The 27,895-nt window shown below is 39.1% G+C and overlaps 2 protein-coding genes across 3 annotated transcripts in view; one reads left to right on the forward strand and one right to left on the reverse strand.

Moving 5' to 3' along the window:
- Pka-R1 (protein kinase, cAMP-dependent, regulatory subunit type 1) overlaps nucleotides 1–1,683 on the forward strand; it is a 412,780-nt gene extending 411,097 nt beyond the window's left edge. The window contains exon 7 of the mRNA XM_067135499.2: nucleotides 994–1,683. Within this exon, the coding sequence (XP_066991600.1) occupies nucleotides 994–1,078 (85 nt within the window). The 3' untranslated portion in view covers nucleotides 1,079–1,683. The remainder of the gene's footprint in view (nucleotides 1–993) is intronic.
- Nucleotides 1,562–27,895, reverse strand: part of LOC136857100 (leukocyte receptor cluster member 8 homolog) — a 297,050-nt gene continuing 270,716 nt past the window's right edge. For both annotated transcript variants that reach the window (XM_067135497.2, XM_067135498.2), the window contains 2 exons: nucleotides 15,233–15,440; nucleotides 1,562–4,012 (listed from right to left, as the gene is read on the reverse strand). In XM_067135497.2, coding sequence (XP_066991598.1) covers nucleotides 3,850–4,012; nucleotides 15,233–15,440 — 371 coding nt within the window. In that variant the 3' untranslated portion in view covers nucleotides 1,562–3,849. The remainder of the gene's footprint in view (nucleotides 4,013–15,232; nucleotides 15,441–27,895) is intronic.

A 27,895-nucleotide genomic window follows, 5' to 3' on the forward strand; every position in this document is an offset into this window, starting at 1 on the left:
TATCATTTATGTCTATGTCTGAAGTAAATACAGTATTCAGACAATTTAATTTCCTCCTTTTACCAATTTGTTTCACACTGTTTGGTTGGCAGTGCTGAAGTGGCACTCTTCTCCCTCCGTCATCATTTCCCCATATAGCGAATGCTCGACAAAACTCATGTGTAGAGTATGTTACTGAAGACAAATGATTGCAATAACATTAAAGTTTATTCCTTGGTAGTATAGCCCTTAATGCATAGGTGGGCTGTCTGTGTGTGTGTGTGTGTGTGTGTGTGTGTGTGTGTGTGTGTGTGTGTGAGAGAGAGAGAGAGAGAGAGAGAGAGAGAGAGAGAGAGAGAGAGAGACACCCCCCCCCCCCCACTTGAACTAATGGCATGATGTCTAATAGAGTGTGCTGTAAAGCTTAGATGGCGATGGCGATATGCAGTATGTTTATGCAACACAATCTTTGTTTATTTGACGTTAGTTGTTTATGTTGGTCTGCAGTATTTCTGTAAGTACAAATACAGGAAGGGTCAAGGGAGTATTGTTATCACATGTGAAAATAATTGTTTCCTATGCTTAACCTAATGAAATTAACAAAACTAAACATATTTTCTCAGCACAAGACATTTGTATACAATATAACTTTTTCTCACCATACCTACACGCACTGAGTAGAATGAGACTAGACAGTAAAAGTTTATCTCTGTTTAGATATGTGCACATTCACTAGTGTGAGAGGCATGCAGACTCTGCTCGTTTACCTACCCGAGCTGGAGCCCTGCTCACCGAGCCGATTTGTGCCCGTTTTTGCCTTAATGCAGTGCTGTAAAATCAATAATGGTTGGAAAGCAATTTACTCCATTTACTAGTTACAACATACAGCATCATTTTGGAGGAAGAGGAGTTGTTTTAGTTTTGAAAGTAGGAATACATTGGTAAACTGAGTGTAACTCAATATTATGGAACTGCAATGCTCACATGTTGAAAAAACTTCTTTTCTCATTTCAGCTTTGAACGAGTGTTGGGTCTATGTGCAGACATCTTGAAGAGGAACATAACACAATACAACAGTTTTGTATCGCTATCTGTGTAATGGCTTTGTAATGCAGCAAGTATACAACAGGCTTTGTAGCTTTCAAACAGCCAGCCATGATATTGTGGACATTGTTTACAATAAATTCTTGTTTTAGAGCCCAGCTTGCCTTTTGTATGCATTGCTATGGAAGACATGTAAAACATAAGAAATTTTCTGTGGTGTTATGTCCAGTCTCAACGTTATGCAAATATTTATATTATGTGTTAATTCAGTATTTTCATTAATAAGTTAACCTTTTCACTCATGACTGACTGCTCAATTGTTTTACAGTCTAGTTCTTTCATTTTTCATTCCCCTTAATAAGCATATTGAGGGAGAAGAAAAAGGTTGTCATTGATTGTAGACTAGTCTCATTTTAAAGTATTTTATTTGTCTCAGTAAATTTACAAACATGTATAACTGTGGTAACAAGGGAGAGGTTATCAATTTCTTTTTAACTTGTAAAAGGAATTGGAAGTGTTTCAATAATAATTGAATATTAAAAAAGAATAACACTATATTTATTACTGAATTAGAAAAGAGAAAAGGCATTATGTACATAAAACAACTTAATAAATGGTTTCCTCTGACAAACTGAGGAAATAAAAATACTACCCGCATAATTGCATACATAAATTCTTCTGAACCTTATCTCAAAGATCACAGTCCAAAATCACATCTTCGTAACACAGGTAAAGTTCACGAGTCGAGTAACAGCAGTTTGTTTTATACAAGTATTTACATATATATACACAAACATTTCCCATTCAAACTGTTAATTCCAGAATATATAACATAACAGCTAAGTTTACCACATTAAATGTATGAAAACTGAAAAAAAACTAACAAGTTTTTAATCTCGTAATTTTCATTCATTTTATGCGATTACTAGGATACAAACGTTTACAGGAATGTTGTAAGCTTAATAAAAACAATGGGAGGAGGGAAGGAGGTGAATAAATAAGGAACAGGATGGAGGTTAATTTTAAAATCAGAATGCAGCTGGGCAGAAGCAGTTGAATACCAAGGCCATTTATCTTCCTTATTCCATGGGGTTGGATGTGGCTGGTACAGCGCTGGTCTCGTCCCATCTCGTCTTCTTGTCTGCAAAGTCGTACCTGGTAACCTGATGATGCTGTAAAAGGTTGGTTATGTTATCCTGCCTATCAAGAACGAGAGAGAGAGGTCCCATTCCTAGCTAGTTGGAAATGCTCTTAATTCTCAGAAGACTGAATATTCCATTAAGGAAATATTTATTGTGAGGAACTACAACTGGATGATAACAAAATGATACAAAGCTGGACACTAGAGAAGAAACTAAAATGAAAAATTCTTATCTTCACGTGATGAAAGCTACGTACACTTTAGCTTGAAGTGGATCTTCATTGGACGATCTTCATGAAGAAAATTTAGGGACAGCATTATTGATTCCAGACACCTGCACTGGGAGAAAATGGTAAATCATGTTCAACTATTCTTCTCATTCATTTCCATCCAAGATCTTCTGTACTTCTTTCTTCTCTGAAATATGATGCAACCTGAGGTTTAAGAGAGGTAAAGGAATAGATTTTCTAAGGAAGGTAAGACAAAGTCATGATATAAAACCAGTAAGAGAGGATAAATGCTTGCAATGATGGTAAAGGTATCAAGTTGCATCATAAATGATGGTCTTTGTTCAGCATCAGAAACTCTTCCTTTGATGTAAACCATTTAAATACAATTTTGATCACAGCTAGTTACTTTTCTTTCTATTCCTGTTGACACAATCTTCAAAATGGACCGTCTTCTTCACATATTCCTCCTTGAAAAACAGAGCATGAAAGGTTTGTACATATCTTGCAAAGTGTAGCTCAGTTATCAAGATACTTGAAGTATGTCTGAATATTTAGTAACAAACTTCTGGATCAATTGTGCGAGAAATTTTGAAAGAGAAGTTATATTCCCTCCTCTCTTGTTTACGATGATTCTATAAAATATGATTGATGTTCTCTTAGTCTTACAAATCAGTACTTGTACCATTCCTCACACACAAGCGGTGATTCAACGATTTCAAAATTCCATCCGTGTCAGCCTTCAAGGAGCTCTTTTGACCAAGGAAACTGCAGGTACAATATGTCCTCTTCACACGATCAGATGAATAAAGACGTGTCTAACCTTGACAAGCGGACTGAAGTAGGGATTTTGACTCCAATGGCAGATCATTCCAGCCTTTCTTATGGCATTTCTTGGGATAAAAATTAATATAATTTGAATAATTATTAAGGCCAAAATATTTCCTAATAATATCTAAGATGCATGCATCTTGATGGTGATAGAGAAAATGTTGTTCTCAGCTCCATTTATTCACTCGGGCAATTATAAGAAAGGGGATCCAATCTTTCTCCATCTAGTGACATTTACCTGTTTAAAAATAATTTCCATTTCTTCTACTCTCACTTCATGACCAACTACTAATTTTGTAGGACTAGGGATTTATCTTATGCCACTGTATACACTTCCTGAGAATACACATTTCCACACCACTCTTGTTTGAAGTATGATTTTTTTTTTTTTTTCTTTCTGAAAGTCCATTAACAAAATTTTCACATTCTTCTTTGGTAACTTTTCTCCAAGCATATTCTGGCAAGAAAATTGGAGGGCATTTTTCTAAAAAAAATATATGTACACATACAAAATTTCCCAGAAAATACCCCATGACAATACAATGGCAGTGACGAGTGGTGATACTTGAAATGACGAAGACATGACAACCACAGTGTGGGACCTCTCAACAACCTCAAACGATGTGCTCAAATAGTGTTGATGGAACCAACACTCGCTTTACAATCTATCTTGGTCCTCTGGAGATCCTCATACACAAGGCCAAAGGGAGCAAGAAACTCTAGGCACTTCTCGAGCGATTCGAAAGCCAATTCCTGCATCACCATATTGACGGGGATAAACTGTCGATAGCTGAGGCAACAAACACAACACAAAGTTAAAAACACAATAGAAGGTGAAGACTAAAATACAGCTGAAAAAAAAAAGAAAAGAAAACAAAATTAATGACAAGTGAAGAAGAAAAACAATAACTGCAGCAGATTTTTAGACATGAAGATAAAATCGTATTTCAAATAACATATTAGCCTAATAGCATTATTCCATAGCATTTAAATGAAATACATTAAAACTTCAATTTTATGTACCTGAAATTAAACATCTCAATATTTAAAGTTCTTCATGGTTTCAGCAATATAATATTTACCATATTTTCTCCAATGTTTTTTGTTCAAAGTGGTGGTGGGGAGGAATGTTTGGATATTTGACACATCCACTTCCTCAACGATTCATAACACAGCTTTAAAAACCTGGTATTCCAAATACTGTGCAGATCTTATTAGTGTTGCTCTATTCCAGTCTGGTATAAACTTATTTTGTGAGCATTTTGGCTATACGCATTATTTTGAGATTTGAAAATCGTCTGTTAATCCACATCAGCAAGTATTTGAGTAATACTGCATCGTATAAACTCACGGGGGTCAGTTATGCCAAAACACACTGCAAGTATACTTGGGGGCCCCGAGTGCAATGTGTGCTACTGGCAGAAAAAGAACCAAGCAAGCAACCAACAATTCTCACAAAGCATTCTGCAGCCAAAAATGTGGCAAATTTCTGCAAGTAGGAGGAGGACCTGCAGAAATGAGATTTCTTTGTTCAATAATGGATATGCTGTTCCTCACAAAAATGCTGTGTTTTAAAGGATGAGAAATTGCTACAGCACATGGGATGAGTGATTTCATGGTTAGCTGAGAGTGAATGATTAATTTTATGAAGAGAAATGGACTTTCTCTTCAATCAAGATCATTATACCAAAGAATGCTGAATTATTTCAACCAAAAAGTCATTTTCATCGCTTCGTGACTGGGAAGCAATAAATGAAGAAATATTTGCTTCTCCCACACAGGAAACTCATAGCAGATACAAATCAATTTTGATATGCCACAGTCGAACAATTGATAAGAAAGGGACATTAAGTGTGTACACACTATAAGAAGTGATAAAATGATGCTGTATTACAATGCTTGCTGTAATAGCTGATGGCAGAAAGCTTGCGCCTTATGTTGTTCTGAAATGGAAAACAATGCTGAAAGTAAAATTTCTGCAGCAATCCACACTTTTATCTATCTATATATATATATATATATATATATATATATATATATATATATATATATAAAATAAGAGTTTTGTCTGTACATTGCTCAGAATTTGAAAAAAATTGTATTTCTGCATCGTTCATGTCCACGGTAACAAGGAAATGCACCTTTTTCTTTTGCGTAATTTCTGTCTGTCTGTCTGTCTGTCTGTATGTATGTACACGCATCATTTGAAAACGGCTGAAGAGAATTTAATGAAAATCGGTATGTAAAGTCGGGGGATGAGCCACTACAATATAGGATATAAATCATTTTATTCACGCTGAATGAAATGGGAGTTTAGGGGAAGGCCTAAAATTCAATTCTCAAATTTTAAGTGGTCCTGTCGATAAATACTACGTAACTAAAGTTACATAGAATTATATTTCTGATCATTTATGTCTTATACAATTTTACAGTACCGGCTATGATAACACTAATATTCATGAATTTCAATTTTTGTTGCTAAGTTCACATCAACGCCGAGCCACGAGAAAATGGGTTAACAGAATTTAATGAAAATCGGTATATAGAGTCAGGGAAGAAAAAACTGTGGTCTAAGCTATAAACAATTTTACTGAACCTGAGTGAAATGGTAGTTTAGGGGTAGGCGCCTAAATTTAATTTTTAAATACCTTCGTTATTGCTCCTATAGAAAAGTACTACATAACAAAAGTTATAGTGAATACAAATTCCGATCATTTATGTTTTATTCAGTTTTACCGTACCGACTGTGATAAGAGTAGTATTTCAGAGTCAGAAGGAAACTAAATGCGAAAGCCTACAATATCGAAAGCGCATAACATTGATCAACAATAACATTACATTGACCATTGTTTGTTGTGATGTTCTTTGCCTCTTATCGTGCCCTCAACTCCGGTAGATGGGATTACTGATGCGTACCGAGAATAACAGCCTGACCCAATATTGGCGGGAAAGAGCTGGGGAATTAGAAAACTTTTTTCTTTAGCATGCCATTCCTCTGGTTCATACATTGTCTGATACTGCTGGTACGTAACACACCGGTTCATCAGTATTCCAGCTATTCGCTCCCTACTCTGACTCGCTGTTTTGAAAGAGCAGTGTGCAGATTTGGCAGTGGCTCACTTAGTAATAGTTAGGGACCTGAAAAATTAGCACCTATTTGTTTCAAAATTAGCATCTATTTACAAAGTTAAAATAATCACATGGTATTATTAATTTTAACGATTCCAAGTTTATGAAGTGCAGTTATTGTCCTTGGTTCACACACAATACAAATTCATTGTTCAAACTTAAGCATTGTCAGTACTTCGCCATTGCTTTTTTTCAAATTGCACCGTCTGTCTGTAACCACTGTGTTGTAATGAGACAACACACGCTCGCTATCTACATTGTTCGTTGGGGTCCACAACTCAAGACAGTATTTAGCAAATATGCTGAACTCTGTCTGAACTGCAGTTAATGCAAGCATGACATCACATTTTTCACTTTCTTTCATCTGGGTTTGAATTGCATGTTTCAGAGAACAGTAACCAGAGCAGATATTGTTTCGTGAGAGATCTGTTACTCCAAACAATTTCTCAAGCTCATATAATTTATCAGTGTTATTCAAAATTATATTTTTTGGATGCAAAGCTTGAGAAATTGACACAAAATGCTTATGGTTGGGGTCTTTAGCTTTCAATGTGGCTAGCTTGCACTGTGAAGAATGAGCAGCTTTGACTAATGTGTCTCTACATGCAGCCTGCTGTAGAGGAGTGAGCTTAATCAAAGCATCATTAGTTGCCGCAGAAAAATTCCCCTCACAAATAAAGGTAAAACTGGCGTCAAGGTTCTGCAGTTTGGGGTAAAGGAGATGAGAGGTAGGATACAGAGATCTTTCAAGTTCAGTAAGGAGGTCAACCAATCCAGCTGCATGATCTGTGACAAAAACCATGTGGGAGTGAAGCTTATTCACTTCTCAGTCACTCAGATCAGTCAGGTACTTAATACCACAGTTGTTGATGTCTTTCATGTCAGACATCTTGAAAAATGTAACATCAGTGAAGACAGCCTGAAACCAGCTATTCCATCGGGTTATGACAGGTGCAGGAAAAAGCTTTGCTTCCTTTGAAGCACCATACTTCGATGTTAAGAATTGTAAATAATTATATTTTCGCTTTCTTGTGTTCAAAAATGCAGACTTTACCATCGCAACCACATGATTTGAATCTGTCATCACTGCGACCCAACTATTGCCAACCAAACTGATCTTATGTGCCCAGCACTGTACATGCATTAAATGATCCCCTATGACCACACTTAATGTTTCATAACACCGGGTCATGTACGGGGCACTGTCACTAACAAACACTTTAACTGCATCATATGGTACACTATAACTGCGCAGAACTTCTAAAACAGCACGAGAGCAGTTTGTAGCATTTCCTGCATCAAGATAGTTCACAGAAACAACGTGCAGCTCTCTTTTCGATCCGGATGGGACTTGGAATATGATAAAAACACAACGGCCCATTCTATCTGTAGTTTCATCACAGAGTATGTTGATGTTCTTCCCCACTAGAGCCTCTGCTGTTCTTTTCTGGTGGTCAGATGCAACTTCTAGAAAGGAAGAAAGACCTCAAATTATAACAAAATAATTTAAAATTACTGTGTCAATTGGGTACGGGTAAGATAGTTTGATATGGAAATCGCACTCAAATTCGGTATCCTTCAATTTTGCGTGTGGTTTCGATGTCATAATACCTAAACCGTACCCCATCAATAAAATCGAAACTTACCCGGTAAATATATTTCACGTAGAGTTCTTAAGCATGGCAGCTCTTCACTTGAAAACTCAGTGATCCAGGCTCTTAGCTCTTTGTTGTCCAGCTTTTCCAGAGCTATATTTGCTTTGGCAAATACTTCAACTGTGCGATTCGAGAAGTTATCTCTGAAAGTTTTCGTCTTTTACAACTATCTAACTGTGTAAGCACAGAAGATTGCTTTTTTTGAGACTTACTAGCAGCAGGGATTGAACTTTCGTTAACGCGTCGCTTACCCACGTGTTTTTCAGATTTAACATGTTTCACAATGCTATCCTTTTTTCCCCACCCAACTCGGCAATTACAATACTTGCAAAACACTGTCGTTGAATCTGTGGCATATAAACCATCCTTTGCATATTGCTGAGCCCTTTCGTGCGCAATTTTTGCCATGCGCCCCATAACCTAAACAATAGCTCGACTTTTTACTCTTCACTAGTTTCAGTTTTGAACCAAAGAGAACAACAGGAAAACAACACTGCACTCTATCTCGTTATTTCCGTGACACTCGATTTACATTTCGATAATAATCGATACAGATCTCATTCCCCTGGCTATTCCCATTGTAAATATCAATTAAAGTCAGCAAGCAGCAATCGATCAGCTACTTTTCTTCATCGATCGGAACGGTCAAAAGATTTATGCATCATATTTTGATTTCTGACGATTTTGCCGAAATATGTTGTTTTCGCCAATAAAATAGCACATTTTCGCAGAATTTGCATTTTGTGTCACAATTCGCATTTTGCCGCACTTCTATTTACGCGTAAAAATGATTTTATTCCACATTAGAATTACCGTAGGCTTGGATTCAGTACAAGATTAAAAAATTTGCATTTATTGCAAATGTGATTTTTTCAGGTCCCTAGTAATAATAGTATGACCTGGTCTAGAATTACAATTTAGGCCTATTCCAAATTATAGCACTACAATTCAATAAATAATTCAAAATTCAACCCTGAAAAGAGACGTTACTTAAGAAGCGTCTTCCTCTTCACTTTTATTAAATTCTATATTCATTTTGTTCCAAATTAGCAGTGAAGAGGGGTTTTATCCTCTGGCTTGGAGGAAAAATTTGCTTTAAGTGTGTTCACGGATCAAGGCTGTGCGGCTTGGCCATTCCAGCTCTGGAACTTTGGAATGCTGGATCGGCGGCGTAGTACTGTTCGTTAAAAGTGAGAAAATGTGTGGTTTTTCATTTGATCGAGTATTTGATATTGCTTTTAACCGCGCCATTCCTACTGACGTCAGTGTAATTACCTATGTTCATTTCAGTTGGGAAAACCACTAAGGCAGTCTTTCTGAGAATATAAAAAAGCAGGTGGAGAGTGAGTGTCTGCCATTATAATGAAAACTCCCCATCCTGATTGTGACTGATAGTAGGCAAGCAACCGAGCTCAATAGTTGCAGTCCCTTAAGTGCGGCCAGTATCCAGTAATCGGGAGACAGTGGGTTCGAGCCCCACTGTCGGCAGCCCTGAAGATGGTTTTCCATGGTTTCCCACTTTCACACCAGGCAAATGCCGGGGCTGTACCTTAATTAAGGCCACGGCCGCTTCCTTCCACTTTCTGGGCCTTTCCTATCCCATCTTCGCCATGAAACCTATCTCTGTCGATGCGACGTAAAACAAATAGCAAAAAAAAGTAGGCAAGCAGACCTACCATGATAATGAAAATTCCGTAACACAGTTTTTATACGAGAAAAGACGTTTGGTGACTTCCCGATTGCATTTCTAGGGTAACGTTGCTATGCAATATAATACAATCTTGCTCACGAGGTGTACACTACTTAACATAGAGTTCTGTATACAATGTAGAATTCCGTAGCGAAGCACGGGTACATCAGCTAGTATTCAATAAATTAAAAAGGATAGATGGATGGACACATCACTCGCACAAAACGATATGAATGGTTTGGGGAAACTGAGCAAGGCCTCTCCTATGAAGCCCACTCCTCCCAGTGTCGGACAGTTTTTATAGCCACCTGATGGAAGACAATATGGAAACCAATTTGTCAGCAATTCCTGGTGGATTGACATTGGTAGTTCTACCCTTGGACATTCAAGTACAATGTGTAAAAACTGTATCAGTGCTGGTGTACACAAACTTACAACAGGCAAGATTTGAAAATCACCTGTGCAACTACTATGCAAGTGGATATTGCATGCTTAGGACTAAATTTCTTCTAAGGTGATCAAAAAGAGCTTCAAGAAAACAAGAACGATGAATATGTTATATGGGAGTGAAGTTGACTCCTTATTGGGAGACATGAACAGTGAGAGCAGCAGCAATTCTTCCTGCAGTGCCAGTAGCTACGTTTATTCACTCTACATCATATCTATTATCTTGATGTATTGGTATTTTTAGTGACTTTGTATCTAATGCCTGATGTGCTGTAATTTAATGCCAAGCTGCAAATGAACTGAACCAATTTTATGTATATTTAATGAATCATTTGACTGTAAATACAATTTTTGTACATTGAATTCCTTTAATAATTTACACATACAAAATTTAGTTAATTTAGTTAAAAACCGTGTTAATTATGCAAGAAAGTACGGCACTAACGCCCAGTTAGTATTCCTCTCCTCACACACCATTCACCTTGGAACCAAAAATTTTAAAAGGGAATCTAAAATAGACATTGCTGGGCTGAGTGACTCAGACAGTTGAGCTGCTGGCCTTCTGACTCCAACTTGGCAGGTTTGATCCTAGCTCAGTCTGGTGGTATTTGAAGGTGCTCAAATACGCCAGCCTCATGTAAGTAGATTTACTGGCAAGTAAAAGAACGCCTGCGGGGCAAAATTCCGGCACCTCGGTGCCTCCGAAAAACTGTAAAAGTAGTTAGTGGGACGTAAAGCAAATAAGATTGTTATTATTATTATTAATATTTAATTTTTTAAATTTCGTGTGGCTATTTCTAGCCGAGTGCAGCATTTGTAAGGCAGACCCTCCGGTGAGGGTGGGCGGCATCTGCCATGTGTAGGTAACTGCGTGTTATTGTGGTGGAGGATAGTATTAAGTGTGGTGTGTGAGTTGCAGGGATGTTGGGGACATCGCAAACACCCAGCCCCCGAGCCATTGGAATTAACCCTTTCCGGCCCTTAGTGCCCGAAAGCGCCTGACTGCATTATCTGCATTCGTCTGTGATCTGCGCGATAGATTTTTTATTTTTCTCACCAGTGAAGTGTTTATAAGGCATTTATGAACAAGCAGTGCAATCTACAAGTCTTAGGAAATAAAGGAAGAGAGATAATCTGTCTTGACGTTGCCTAGGCAACGGTCTTGAACTTCCGCGAGCGCGGGTCAGCTGTTTCGTTCGTAAACATGGCGGGATTGAATATTGCGTATATTGAAACTGAGCTGAATATGGGCGAAAAAAGTGACACAGAATCCTTGAGTAGGGGTGCAGGTGAATTTTATAATGAGTGAATAATATATCAAAGAAGATAATTTTAGTGAGAACAGTGATATGAATGAAAACGAATATCGATAAATCGGACCTGATGGCGATGCCACGGCAATTCAGGTAACACAAATATTACGTTTTGTTACTCCGAATGATTAAATGGATGATGCTGAACCTGCGCATAATTCGGAAAGAGTATTAGGGGAAAGAGATTGTTTTTTACGTATGTTAGGAGGAGAAAAATTATTCAGTGACATAGCCTATTGCGCATATAACAATGCAGCCTTCAAACAGTCGCATTCCGGTAAGATAAAAACAGAATGGGAAGACACTTGCCAAGATGAAATAAAATCCTATATACATGGGCATCATTCCACTTCCAAAATCACGTGATTATTGTTTTTGAGGGATTCAGACAACATGGGAATGTGACAAATGCAGACTGTCTCTGTGTCGAGTATCACGAGGAGGGGGGTGAAAAACACATTATGACTCAATAAACAGAGAAATGGATGTGATGGTATATTTTCTAATGTTATTGAAAATTTGAATTCATTGTGATCAATAGTTTTTACTGTATTTAACTTTTTCTGAAACAATACGGTCTGTTTCAGTTTTTGCTAAATAATAGGTTGAAACCTGGGGATAAGCGGAGTGAAAATGCGGGCGGGAAAGGATTAACCAATGAAGGTTAAAATCCCTGACCCGGCCGGGAATCGAACCCGGGACCCTCTGAACCGAAGGCCAGTACGCTGACCATTCAGCCAATGAGTTGGACGTTATTATTAAAAAATAGACATTAGGTAACACTGTGGTTGGGATACTATGAAATCAAATGTAGAGAAGCTTTAAATAGGCTAGTCTAAATGGAGTTTGAAATAGGTCTATGTGGTTAACAATAGTCTAGTAAATGTGAAACAAAAAAATCCTGGGATATACAAAATTCCTTGTACTTGCGGTAAGGTATACATTGGCCAAACATGCCGGTCCATTGGTACTCGCATCAAAGAACATGAACGTAATATTCGTCTCAACCAGCCAGACAAATCAGCAATAGCTGAGCACGCTCTATCGTCGGGTCATGTCATGTTACAAGATGCTCGAGCTCTTACACAAGACACTACAGGTCCAGTCTTAGAGGTGAAGCTTCCATGGTGTACAGAATTATTTTATTTTCTGGGTTGAACCGTGTTGTTTTCTATACATTACGTACAGTTTGCCGACGTTTCGAAAATAAACTAAATAACTACAGGTCTAGAATTATAGGTGAAGCTGTGGAAATACGTAGAAATCCTAACAATTTCAACAGGGACACTGGCTATCAATTAATATCTGGTTGCCAGCCATTAAGGATTTACATAGGTAGTTCCCTTCCCTATCCTTTCACTATTGTTATTTTGTTTAGGTGTTTTCCAAATTCGTACGTTCATCGCCAGATGTTTCATTCCAGACTTGTGTCAATGTCATACCTTCATATGTGCGTACGCCTGTTATGTTATGTGACCCTTTCAGACTGATTCTGAGGGTTCCGTCAGGTTACGCTTCGAACGCTAGCGCAGTACCGCGTCCAAGGAACCATCTGGTGACGAATGAACGTACCATTTCCGCTTCTATTGGGTAATGTCTAAATTCAAAGCTCATTGTTTTGCCTTTCTCGAGGACAGTCGAGACTTTCTTCTGATGACGCAGAGCATGGTTCTCTGCGAAACGCAAAGAAAAAACCATCGCACGATAAAAGTATAGGTTCACTGCACATGCAAGGAAGCCTGCAGTAGGCCTACTACGATAAATGTGTAATAATCTGTTATACTCAATTACTGGTGCCAATGCTTTTATGGACAGGAATGCACAGATACAAATATTATGACTCAGTAGTATTAAAGGGTATCGTAATTAATATTTGATCAACAGAGGACAATGGAAAATTATTTGTCACAGAATGCAAATTGTCACCTATAACCTCAACCAAACGTATGACAGTATATTTCTTTCGCCTGAATTTGTTTTTGAATTTACTTTCACTATACTTCATTAGAACATTAGGTCGACAATGATATAATCGTGGTCGTTCTAGAATGTTGACCATTTCTACAATTTCTTCGTCAGAAGAAGATGAGAAAGCCATAGAAATATTTAACAAACACAATATTAGCTGTCGGTACTGAAGTTCTACAAACGTACCCACCAAGTTAACAAATAGATATCTCCTGCTCAGGGCCCTCTAAGTTAGTAGGTGATTTATCGAACCGATAGATGTAAAACTTAAGTTTGTGCAACGCCAAAACACAAGCTAACCATTTGATACCACTACAGGTTCGATATCACACATTGCAGAAAACTGGGCATAATTCTGCTTATACATGCATACACCGCTGGGGGAAAAAAACATGCAACATCCTCAAGAACAAGGTCATTTTATTCACCAGCAATGTGATGGGTAGTTCATCACTGCAGGAGTATGAGATTACACATTCAGACGAAATGAAACACACCTCACAGTAAAGGGTGCCCAGTCATCTCATCAATACACAGTGTAACCCCCTCTGGCGACAATGTAGGCGTGTATTCGCGCATGCAAATGATCATAAAGGTGCCAAATGGCATCCTCCGATAGACTGTTCCAAGTATCTTGCACCTTTTGATACAATTCGGGAATGGTTCTTGCAGGCTGTGGAGAAGGCGCAAGTTCCCGCTTTATCATGTTCCATACGTGTTCAATTGGCGAGATATCCGGTGATATTGCTGGCCAGGGATGATGTTGTACACCACATAGAGCATGTTGCGTCGCAGCAACTGTATGGGGACATGTATTGTCCTGCTGTAAAAGCACATCACCTGCGCAATGTAGCAGGCATTGGTCATGCTACCATGCAGAAACACCAACTGTAACCACGAGTTGTAACTGATGCCCCCCACCACCATGAAGCCTGCAGTAAGACCTGGGTGTTGTGGGCGAACGCACTCTGGAATAAGCCGCTTACCAGGTCTACGTCGTACATGTGTACGTCCATCACTTGCATACAGACAGAACCTATTCTCATCATTGAAGACAACTGAGCACCATTCCTCTCTCCAGTCTACTCTTTCACGACATCAGAGTAGCCGTGCTTGGCGGTGTTGTGACGTCTGTGGTAGCCTGGGGAGAGCCACACGTGATTGTAATCCTGCTGCAAGCAGTCTGTTCCCAATAGTCCTTGGTGACACAGCAGGTGCGACATGTGACTGGATTTTGTTCCTGAACGATGTTCGGTTGGCCACCGATGCACGCACAATGAGTGCGTCTATACTGTGCCGATGTCCGGAGCTTGGTCTACGGGTGTCGGAACGTTCCACAGACCACTGCTGAAAGCAGCGGCACACTACCGATACATTATACCCAACATGCACAGCCATTCGCCGATACGTCCATCCAGCTTCTCGTACACCCACAATGTGACAAGTTCAAATGGCTGCAGTTGTTCAACAGGAGCACGTACTCGATGGCAGGGCATGGCTGTACCCTAGAATGTATGTAACAAACACTGTTCACCTCTAACCTCAGCACAATCACTGCCTGTAGAGTCAAAACAGAGTACGCACGGACAGGCCTCCTGGGTGCCATAAGATCGGTGATGTCCACGAGACATGAATCATTAACACAACAACCCCTCAGTATGCACATCATATACCCTGCTACCACAGAACATAGTCCTTGAGGATGTTGCCTGGTTTTTCTTTCTTTCTTTCTTTCTTTCTTTCTTTCTTTTTTTTTTTCCCTTCCTCGGCAGTGTATATATAAAACACTAGGTCTAAGTGATACGTACCTTTTAATCATACATTTTAAGGCAGCCTTACGTTCTCTCTCAACAAACCAATCCACCAAATAGCCAGCCATCAGTGGGGCTTCGCGATAAAGTTTAAAAAATCTGTGATAATTGCCAAGCCACCAAGCAGACCGAAGTGCCAATGCATGCGCCACACATGAGTTGGCCTGATCTTCTGGTGTCAATGAAGCAAGAATGGTTGTTAAGTCTGAAACATAAAGAACAAATTTTCAACATAACATTCATAGAAAGAACTCTAGGATAGGAATCTTACAGAAGTAAAATCTAGTAAGTCATTATCCCAAGGATCTGCATCAAATTAAAAGTCAAGAATATCGCTCACAAATCCTACTTCTGGAGAGAAAGCAAAATGTCATACCTGTTCAGGTCCTATAATCAATATTTAGACTGTAATACCAATCAGTCACCATTGATCTGCTTTTAAGATAGTTGCTCGTGTGGCAATTCCCCATCAGTCGTTTACCTAGTTTTTTCTTGAAAAATGTCAAAGAAGTTGGAAACTTATCAAACATCTCCCTTGGTAAATTATTTCAAGCTCTAGCTCCTCTTCCCATAAAAAAATATTTCCCCCAATTTGTCCTTTTGAATTCCATCCTGTTTTCATGAATGTACCTCCCAATAACACTTGTAAACAAACCCCTGCATTTCAAGTGAAGGCCATCTAAGCGCAGATCCCTATCTCCTACCCAACTATTAGGACGTACAAATCTCATTCCCAATTTTCCACATACCCACTTCATAGTATCATTTAGATCTCTGATCACCTTCCAGCCTGTATCCCTCCTACATAGTATTCCACTGATAACTATATCTGCTTCCCTGGACTTCTCAAGCTGTGGTAACCAGATCTCACACATCCCAACTATGTATTTATTACCCGTTTGTGTTACATTCTTGGTACCAAGTGGAAAAACTACCACCTTCTTATGCTCCTCCTATACTAATTTCCCCGCATGCCTAACAATGAAGTCCCCAATGACCAGAGCCTCAACCCCACTTCATTCGATCTGCTCCCCTCCTGATCTGCCATATTTTTCCTGATGGCTGCAGAACTAACTTCCTCCTTCCTTTTCTCCTGCCATGACCCTGTTCCATCTCTCTTTTCCTATATTCTACTCTAATATACATTTCCCTCTTCTCTTACTTTTCACCTCCTCTGCAACAATTCCCTGTTCATCTTCCTTCTGCTGTTCTACCTGCAGTGACTCATACAGATCTCACCAATACCAGTCCTGAATTTTATGCCTGAATTGAGCCCTTTACTCTCAATTTCCTTCACCTTAAAACATTAGCTCACAACCTTCACCTAATTTTTGATGCCGAAGATCCATCCACCTTCCCGTCAGCTGCTTGGAACAAAGATTTCAATCCTGACCTTATTTTTGTCTCTAAGGATACCACAAATCCAGTCTAGCTCAAGCCAGTAAGAAGGACAGACGTGTCGTGTGGCGTGCGCCTGTTGAGTGGAGTGGAGTAGGAGTGGGGAAGCGGTAGGGTCAAGTGGACGGCAAGGAGATAGATAGGATGAGCTGGGTAGACGAAGTTATGAGGAAAGTGGTAAAAGAGGTAGTACAGGAGTTATGTCCGTTTGAGCAATTAAAAAAGATGCTTCAGGAGCAAGTCCAGGAGCACGAAAAGACGAGACAGTGGATCCAGGATTACATGAAAAATACGAAGGCAATGATGGAAGACAGCGAGAAAGAACTGGTGTCACTAAGAGAGAAAATAAAAAATATGGAAGAGGAGCTGGTAAACCTGAAGAAATAGCAGTCTGCAGACAGGAGCGTAAGAAGAGATCCATATTTATTTACGGGGTGGAGGAAGAAAATGCAGAATCTAAAGTGGACATTATTTACAAAGTGGTAGATCTCATACAAAATAAAATGAAAATTAATTTTAGTGAGGTCGATGTAGACAATGTGGAGAGAGTTGGCAAGGTGGGAGGGCACAGGGCCATAAAAGTGTCGCTGCTATCTTCATTGATGGAAGATATAGTGATAAGGAACGCTGGTAATCTACAGTGTGAGAAAATTGGAGTTAAGAGGGATTTCGGAAGAGAGTATGAATTTCAAAATTCTTAAGAAGCATTTAGTAAAAGCAAAAATTCAGGGGTTGAGAGCGTATATTAGTGGCCAGATACTTGTGGTGAGCAACAGGAATTGGACCCGAAAGTGGACAGTATCGAAACTGAAATTAATGGATGAGAGTTTGAGGCAAGAAGAAACTAGCAGGGCTGATGTGCATATTATCAAAGGAGGAGCACCGAGCAGAAGGGATTCCTGGGAAGCGATCGTAAAAAGAGCTGAGGAAAGAGTAAATGCAAGGAGGATGGAAGTCAGAAGTCAGGAAATTAATGAACGAACTAGTGACTGAGGTCAGCGTTAGAGAAGAAAGCAGGATGCAGGAAGAGAAGATGGAAGAAGAAACACAGGGGATGACAAGTGGACATAATCAGAACGAAAATAATGGTTTGAGGGAGGAAGCAGAAGTAAGAAGTGCCGTGGCTAAAGGGAGAAGCTTGAGTTTGAAGGAGTTACGGGGTAAAAAGGGAAAAATGGAAGGAGTAATTACGAGAAGTAAAAGAACAAGTAACAGTAGTAAGTAACCTGGTTTGCTTAAATGGTATTGGTGATAAGAGAGGTAGCGAAGTTTAGATGGTATTTATTCAAGTGATGGTGTCTGCATGTGTATTATATGATGGATGAAGGATAAGAGAGGTAGCGAGGTGATAAGGTGTTTTTAAGTGTATTGTAATTGTATGGTATTTATTCATAAGATGGATGATTTGTGGAGTTCGATAGATGGATGATAAGAGAGGTAGCGAAGTTTAGATGGTGTCTTTAGGTATAAGATGGGTGGATTGCGGAGTCTGATGATGGATGATAAGAAAGGTAGCGAAGTTTAGATGATTGTAGTTGTAAAGTAAATGAGGACTGGAATTGAAGTGTTAAGTATGAAAGGTGACGATGATGGATGGATGACAAGAGAGATAGCGAAGTTTATTAATTTTTCTTTTGCTAGGGGCTTTACGTCGCACCGACACAGATAGGTCTTATGGCGACGATGGGATAGGAAAGGCTTAGGAGTTGGAAGGAAGCGGCCGTGGCCTTAAGGTACAGCCCCAGCATTTGCCTGGTGTGAAAAAAGCGAAGTTTAAATGGTATTGGTGATAAGTAGGGGCCTTATTTTTTGGTGAAATAAAACTGTTGATTTCAGTGTTAAAACTGACACTATTTCGGTAGGTATTTTGTGAAATAAATTGTTATACTGATCGATGTTTCCTGCGAAATCTTCCTTGTAGCAGCGTATGGGGTAAATGTAACTAAGGGGTTTTAAACTCTTGTAATGTATCATTGTTATTAAATCTCAGAGAAACCAAATATGCAAATTGTTATAGAAATAAATATATAAATCACTGATACTTCGAAATGAAGTTAGGTGATCTGCCCTGTGATATACATTTATACATAACCTACATTTTTAGATGTTTAATTACTTGTCTCCAAAGCACAAACTAAGCATGGTTTCAACATTATCAGGATGCAGAATTGTGCGACAGCCAGAAAGTGTCAAGACAGTCAGAGAAGCTCCTCTCTCTGACCACATTAGACGTTGGAAACCATAATGCTTGCGAACACCTGGATGCAAATTCACTGTCGTCTTTTATAAAACCTCCTAAAACTTTGCTAACACTGTCTTCTTTCACTTCCTCGACCAGATGTGCTTTCATTGCATTTTGCAGTCATATAGCTCTGGAAGATGTTCATGGATATACTCTTTTTCCCCGGTCGGGGATGAGTAGCTCGGATGGTTAAAGAGCTGGCTTTCTGACCCCAATTTGTCAGGTTCGATCCTGGCTCAGTCCGGTGGTATTTGAACGATTTCAAATACGTCAGCCTCGTGTCACTAGTTTACTGGCACATAAAAGAACTCCTGTGGGACAACATTCCGCTATCTCGGCGTTTCCGGAAAACGTAAAATTGGTTAGTGGGACATAAAAACAATAACATTATTACTACTCAAACAGGCGATTTATTTACAATAGGCCTACCAATACCGTCATATTTTACAGTAAAGACAGTATTATTTATCTTTCCTTTTATATTCATTCTCTTCCTTATGCCAGGATTATCCTATTTTTCTAGAGGCATGTTGGCTTGCATGAATGCTTTTTCTGCGTCTATTACAAATTGCTCTCTATAATTTTTCAACAACTTTACGATCTGTAAAGTATCGCCGATTGTTATTTGCCGCTTAGAATTATGTTCATTCGCTTCAATCTGATTATCTGCAGTGTATATCGCACGTTTCAACTTTACGAATATTACCGGTACACTACTGATACATTAGAATCTTTCTTGCAGCATCAAATACATAGAACCCCTCACTGTTGTATTCTTCGGCCCTCGAAAAACCTGTTGCGACTTCAGTTTATAGCATTTTTATACTTAAATGTTGGACATTTGCCGATAAAAATGTTCGTAAGTAACGAACTCTCATTGCACACTGCTGTATCTACGACCGGTCTTGTATCTTGTTACGACCACAACGCTATTTGCTGTAATCGATGACAGATATTGATTTTTATGGACTGCCTTAGAGATCGCGAAACTGAATACATATACTTTCGATAGACAGTGCGTACCGCTTTGCGTGCATTTGTGTGGAGAATGTACAGCGCTATCAGGCAAATGAGAAGGAAACTACAATAGTCAAGTTCCCAGAACCATTTAAACGTTTATTGGAGAGCTCTTCCGGTGCCATTTCGCGTTTTTCGCACCAAGTATATATTTCGCGATTATTTGCACAATTCGCGCAATAAATAAAATTTTGCGATATTTCGCGAGTTCATTTTGCTAAAATACGGTATTTTTAGTACTTGGGAAGTCCTATATAGACAAGAAAGAAGATATCACAAAAAATCTTGCATATCGTTATTACCAAAAAATACGGCCCCTAGTGATAAGAGAGGTAGCGAAGTATAGATGGTATTTATTCAAGTGATAGTGTCTGTATGTTTATCGTAATGGTTAAAGTAAATGTGGCCTTGGAATAGACGTAGTAGCAGAATGTGAGTGCAACGGAAGTATGGAATCAGCAACCCCGAGGGAGTCAAGTAGAGGAAATGTAGGAGGAATGGATACCACAAATCAACCCGTTCAAGCCAACAGAAAGGTTCTTCAAGATTTCCCCCGAAGCTAGCACAGACCTGTTCATCTCGAACTTGGTATCCAAGTCCCTGTCATCTCATCTTTTCCTAGACCAAGATGGAACTTCCAGAAAGCTGATTGGTAGAATTTTGCCATAGATCTTGAAAAATGCTTGAGATGGATACCATCCATATCATCTAATTATAAGCGGTTTGTAGGCGCTGTAATATCAACAGTTGAACATATCCCAAGAAGTTATCGAAAAAGAGTATATACCTGGTTGGAATAAAGAAAGTGAAGAGCTTTATGAAGAATTCCTCAGAAGTGGTGACAATGAAATTGAGAGGAACTGCTCAGAACACAATAGGTAGCTCGTCGGGAGAATTGGATGCAAACTACAAAAAAATCTTGACTTCAAACATTCCAGTAGAAAAGCTTGGAACTTATTGAAGCAGCTTGGAGCTAGCCCACCTGTTCAGAGGAAGAAAACCCTGGTATCGTCTAACGAAGTTGCTGACTGAATAGTCTCTTTATCAAGATCTCCTAAAAATAAAATATATACAAGAATAATAAAACAGGAACTTAGAAAAGTCAAAGCTAATTGCAAAACTCGTACAAAATATTCACAACCATTTATGCAAGACACAACATAGTTTGTTAGGCACGTAAATGAGAGAATGATGTGGGTAGATTTGGCAGTTGGAGGAATTAGGACGAGAATTATCTCAGTGTATTCACCATGTGAGGGTGCAGATGAGGATGAAGTTGACAAGTTTTATGAAGCATTGAGTGACATCGTGGTCAAGGTCAACAGCAAGGATAGAATAGTGCTAATGGGCAATTTCCATGCGAGGGTTGGAAATAGAACTGCAGGATACGAAAGGGTGATTGGTAAATGTGGGGAAGATATGGAGGCTAACAGGAATCAAAAGCGTTTACTGGACTTCTGTGCTAGTATGGGTTTAGCAGTTACAAATACATTCATCAAGCATAAGGCTATTCACCGCTACACATGGGAGGCTAGGGGTACCAGATCCATAATAGACTTTCAAATTCTGGAAATCTGTTAGGAATGTACGAGTTTCCCAGGGATTTTTTGATGATACAGACCACTATCTGATCTATAGTGAACTAAGTATCTCTAGGCCTAGGGTAGAGAAAGTGAAATCTGTCTGCAAACGAATAAGGGTAGAAAACCTCCAGGACGAGGAAATTAGAAGTACATGGATATGATTAGTGATAAGTTTCGAACAGTAGATAGTAAGCAGGTTCAGGATACAGAAACTGAATGGGTGGCATATAGGGATGTTGTAGTAGAAACAGCAAGGAATGCCTGGAAACAACTGTGTGTAAAGGTGGGAAAAGGAAAACATCTTGGTGGAATGATGAAGTGAGAGCAGCTTGTAAACATAAAAAGGCATATCAGAAAAGGCTCCAAAACAAGGGCCGAGGCAGACAGGGATTTGTACGTAGATGAAAGAAAGAAGAGTGAAACAGATAGTTGTTGAATCCAAAAAGAAGTCTTGGGAAGATTTTGGTAATAACCTGGAAAGGCTAGGTCAAGCAGCAGGGAAACCTTTCTGGACAGTAATAAAGAATCTTAGGAAGAGAAAAAGGAAATTAACAGTATTTTGGATAATTCAGGTGAACTCATAATAGATCCCAGAGAATCGCTGGACAGGTGGAGGGAATATTTTGAAAATCTTCTCACCGTAAAAGGAAATCTTCGTGGTGGTGTTGTGAACAGCCAAGCTCATGGGGAGGAGGAAAATGATGTTGGTGAAATTATGCTTGAGGAAGTGGAAAGGATGGTAAATAAACTCCATTGTCATAAGGCAGCAGGAATAGATGAAATTAGACCTGAAATGGTTAAGTAAGTGGGAAGGCAGGGATGAAATGGCTTCATAGAGTAGTAAGATTAGCATGGAGTGTTTGTAAGGTACCTTCAGATTGGACAAAAGCAGTAACTGCTCCTATCTATAAGCAAGGGAACAGGAAGGATTGCAACAACTATCGAGGTATTTCATTGATTAGTATGCCAGGCAAAGTATTCACTGACATCTTGTATGGGAGGATGCGATTAGTAGTTGAGAAGAAGTTTGATGAAAACCAGTGTGGTTTCAGACCACAGAGGGGCTGTCAGGATCAGATTTTCAGTATGCGCAAGGTAATTGAGAAATGCTACGAGAGGAATAGGCAGTGGTGTTTATGTTTCGTAGATCTAGAGAAAGCATGTGAAAGGGTACCAAGGGAAAAGATGTTCGCCATACTGGGGGACTATGGAATTAAAGGTAAATTATTAAAATCAATCAAAGGCATTTAAGTTGACAATTGATGGTAGAATGAGTTCTTGGTTCAGGGTACTTACAGGGATTAGACAAGGCCGTAATCTTTCACCTTTGCTGTTCATAGTTTACATGGATCATCTGCTGAAAGGTATAAAATGGCAGGGAGGGATTCAGTTAGGTGGAAATGTAGTAAGCAGTTTGGCCTATGCTGACGACTTGGTCTTAATGGCAGACTGTGCCGAAAGCCTGCAGTCTAATATCTTGGAACTTGAAAATAGGTGCAATGAGTATGGTATGAAAATTAGCCTCTCGAAGACTAAATTGATGTCAGTAGGTAAGAAATTCAACAGAATTGAATGTCAGATTGGTGATACAAAGCTAGAACAGGTCGATAATTTCAAGTATTTAGGTTGTGTGTGCTCCCAGGATGGTAATATAGTGAGATTGAATCAAGGTGTAGTAAAGCTAATGCAGTGGGCTCACAGTTGCGATCAACAGTATTCTGTAAGAAGGAAGTCAGCTCCCGGACGAAATTATCTTTACATCGGTCTATTTTCAGACCAACTTTGCTTTACGGGAGCAAAAGCTGGGTGGACTCAGGATATCTTATTCATAAGTTAGAAGTAACAGACCTGAAAGTAGCAAGAATAATTACTGGTACAAACAGGTCGGAACAATGGCAGGAGGGTACTCGGAATGACGAGATAAAGGCTAAGTTAGGAACAAACTCGATGGATGAAGCTGTATGCATTAACTGGCTTCGGTGGTGGGGTCATGTGAGGCGAATAGAGGAGGATAGTTTGCCTAGGAGAATAATGGACTCTGTTATGGAGGGTAAGAGAAGTAGAGGGAGACCAAGACGACGATGGTTAGACTCGGTTCATAACGATTTAAAGAGGCACAGAACTAAATGAGGCCACAGCACTAGTTTCAAATAGAGGATTGTGGCGACGACTAGTAAATTCACAGAAGCTTGCAGATTGAACGCTGAAAGGCATAACAGTCTATAATGAAGATGTACGTTTATCCAAGAAGAGGTTAGTTTAGCACTTAAAAGCATAAAAGCTGGAGAAGCCTGTGGGTTTGATGGTATACATAATGAATTCCTACTGAATAGTGGCCCATATGCCAAACTATGGTTAGCAAGGTTCTTTGGTGATATTCTGAAGACGGGTCACATTCCTATAGAGCTAAAGGAAACAAAAATAATAGCAATTCCTATACCGGGAAAGGAAACAAATAAGGCAGAAAACTATTGCCCTATAGCTCTTCTCAGTGCTTGCTATAAACTATTGGAAAGAATGATTCTAAATCAAATCAATTGCAAATTATGGATCATATCCCACATGAACTAGCTGGTTTCCAAACAGGGAGGAGCTGTACAGATCAAGTCCTTAGTCTTACAACTTACATCGAGGCAGGCTTTCAAGATTGCATGAAGACATCCGTAGTATTTATTGATTTGACAGCAGCCTATGACACAGTATGGAGAGAGGGCCTCCTTTTAAATTTTGAAATTCTGAAGAGTGATCCCCTGCAGAATTCTAGCACATTTTTTTTTCTAGTGGCTTTACGTCGCACTGACACAGATATGTCTTATGGCAACAAAGCACAATTATTAAATAACATGCTATGTGATAGATATTTCCAAGTTATCCTGGGCAAAGAAATCAGTAAGCTAAGAACCTCGAAAAATGGTTTAATGCATCCACCACCCTCTTAAGACTCAACAATATTGATCCTCGTATCAAATTCACACTAGAATCCGAATCAAATCTAAAAACCAACTTTCTAGATTTAACCATCACTAGAAACTCAGATTCTTTCAGTTATAAAATATTCAGAAAACCCACTCAAACAGCCTCCACCATTCACCAAGATTTAGTGCATCCCCAGTCCCACAAACGAGCCACATACAACAGCCTAGTTCACCGAGCCTTCAGCATACCTATGTCCAAGAAAGATCTAAAGAACGAACTCAACACAATCCGCGGAATCGCAAAATTCAACGGCTTCAGCAACCATTTTATAGAAAGGATAATCAATAAACATAATATCGCCCAAAAACTACCCTCAAAAAAGAAACAACTAAACCTCTAACATTTTCCACCTTCACGTTCAACAATGATATCTACAAGTTAACCAATATCTTTAAGAAACAAGGCGTTAAAATAGCCTTCAAAACCAACTATAAGAACATGAACGTTTTACACAATACTTCACACATCAACAGGACCAGCAGTTTTTTAAAATCAGGAGTTTATAAGATCAAATGTAACACCTGTGGAAAAACCTACATCGGGCAAACCGGTAGAAACTTCACTATCAGATACCACGAGCACACTAACGCAATACAATACAAGTTTTCAGCCATCGGCCAACACATGCAAGATTATAACCATAATTTCACCAATATCGAAGAAGACATGGACATCCTCGTATTAGCAAACAAGGCCCCTTTACTCGACATAATGGAAAATTACTACATACACCTAGACCAATACTTTAATGCCAGTCACAATCTCAATGAAATCTCAGAGAAACCCAACATACTCTTCAATCTATTTATCACTTTCCTCAGAAACAATAATGCAGCCAACCAAAACTCAATCCTAAATTTAATCAAAGGTACTTTTCCGAGACAATTACCCTTTCTCCCGCACCCTTCAACCCCACCTTAAGCCCTCTTCCCCTCCTAAACCACCTCCACTCTTCCTAAGCCATATCTAATTTTATATATGTCATTTCACATTGCATTCTTCATTATAAGGACTTACTGTTTTCCATGATTATATAATTTTTACAACACTAAGCCCCCTTTTATACTTTGTTCCAAACCTCTTATGTATATTCCTTGTATATTTATTAGCTATTACTCACCTGTCCCATACTAACACCTCTTTTCATTTACCACATTCACTTGTTATTCCATAATAATCCTACTGTTAAAATTAACATGTTCTTAGGATTTCGTCAAGAGTGATCTTTGCTTTCATGTGGCTGATGATGACCCCTAGATGGGTCGAAACTGGTTCCATGTAATTTTAAAATATTGTGAATATATTTTGTATTGAATAGGTGGAAACCTTTACTGTGTTGTTACTCATATGTTATAGCTGGTAGTGATTGAGGAAACTGACAGCACAGTATCATGGTGATATTTTTCAACAGGGTAATGCTCATCCATACATGCCACTTGTCTATGAACTGTCTGCATGATGTTGAGGTACTCCTGACGCCAGGAACATCTCCAGATCGATCCATGATAGATCATGTGTGGGACCAGCTCAGGTGTCAACTCAGTCCCAGTGCCACTATCTAGGATATTAAGGATCCGTTACAACAGTTGTGGGCCAGCTTGCCCCAGTACAGGATGCAATGGCTTTATGATGCCCTTCTCAATCGTATCAGTGCATGCATCCAGGCCAGAGGGGATGCAATGCCATACCGATAAGCAAGCTTGTATTGACTCGATTTTGTGATCACTAAAATAACATCACATACCCTTTCAAGACGTTAAGTTTCATTTCGTTTCCTCCTGTTCTTCTGGAAGTTTCAATGTTTTCGTCAGACAGTGTATACAGAACCACAGCAAAAGTTAAAACTTGCAACAATATCCTGCACAAATTAACTTGAACCAGCAGGCAAGCAGATGCAGCTATTCTACAAATAATAGCTCTTTCTTTAGTTTATCCAGTAGGCGAGTACTGCAAGTCTGGTGTGGCTTAACAGTGTGCAGACGAAAATGACAGATGTCCAGTTGCCTGATTTAATAAAGACAATATCTGGAAACATTGGGTCAACACCTATAAAATGGCTACCAGTGTTGTCCAACATCCACAACTTCACAAAGACAGGTAACACTCAATAAAATATGACTGAAATGTATGGGGATGCCACAGCTACCCATTCATCAGGACTGTATCCAGAAAACATATGAAAGACAGAAATCAAGAAACCCTCCATGGAGAGTGGGGAATGGACTGAATCAAACTGGATTTAATTTAGATCAAGCATTGTAGAAGATCGGGCTACTTCAAACCCTAATGGGCTAGGACAGATAGCAGATCCTGTCAGCTGTCCCCCTTAGTCCAATCTAATCCCTCAACCAAATTTGGATAAATCAAGGCAGGTCACAATTCTGGCTGAAGTGGTATAAAGCCAAACATCCCTACTGTTGTTATGCAAGTTCAATGGGACCATTGAAGAGATGCACAGAGCAAACTAAAATGGAACAGAGGAAGTGAGATGCAAAGGTGCCAGGGTGCTCTCGGTTTTATGAACAGAAGCCTCCGTGGGTGCAAGTCGAATGCCATAGGACGGCTTACCTTGACATTACTGAGTCCTGCCCAGCACCCTACTGCTGCAGTTAAGCTTCACAATTTAGAAGGAATCCAACGTCACAATGGATGATTAAGTAACAAGAAGAGCTGCCTGCCTTCCCTCCAGTAAAAATCACCTCCTTGTGCAAACAGAGAGATATTGCATTTTTACAGAAGTCTCTCATACCCCCCTTTGCACAAACTGAGTCCTACAAACTAGGTTTCTTTGCTTGTTCAGTACATAACTGTTATACTTTTTTTACTTTACCTGTAAGTAGTATATATGATTTAGTGTAGAATTTAGGTGAATACACTATTACAACTGGTAGATAATTATTATTTTTTCCTGCTAAGTGAGATGGAAATTAAAACCGCTATTAATTTCTCAGTAACTTCTCCCAAAAATATGCCGAAGATTCGAAATGCATTTTACATTTTAAAATTTTACAGTTGTATGGGAAGGATTATTCTCTTTATTAACAGTAGTAAAAGAGAAGGAAAACAGAGTATGGAAGTCACAAAATAATGTTTCAACTCAAATTTTACAGGCTGAGTGGCTCAGACGGTTCACGCGCTGCCCTTCTGACCCCAACTTGTCAGGTTCGATCCTGGCTCAGTCCAGTGGTATTTGAAGATCCTCAAATAAGTCAGCCCTGTGTTGGTAGATTTACTGGCACATAAAAAAGAACTCCTGCGGGAACAATTCCGGCACCTTGGCATCTCCGAAAACCATAAAAAAAGTGGTTAGTGGGACGTAAAGCAAATTATCATTAATATTAGACAAGTTTATGAAATTACTAACTGGTTTGATAGAAGGCAGTTCGGAATTTAGGAAAGATTATTCCAATGAAGCTCAACTTGTAGAATTCCAGCAAGATATAG

This window comes from Anabrus simplex, chromosome 1, assembly GCF_040414725.1.
Source record: "Anabrus simplex isolate iqAnaSimp1 chromosome 1, ASM4041472v1, whole genome shotgun sequence".
Lineage (NCBI taxonomy): Eukaryota > Metazoa > Arthropoda > Insecta > Orthoptera > Tettigoniidae > Anabrus > Anabrus simplex.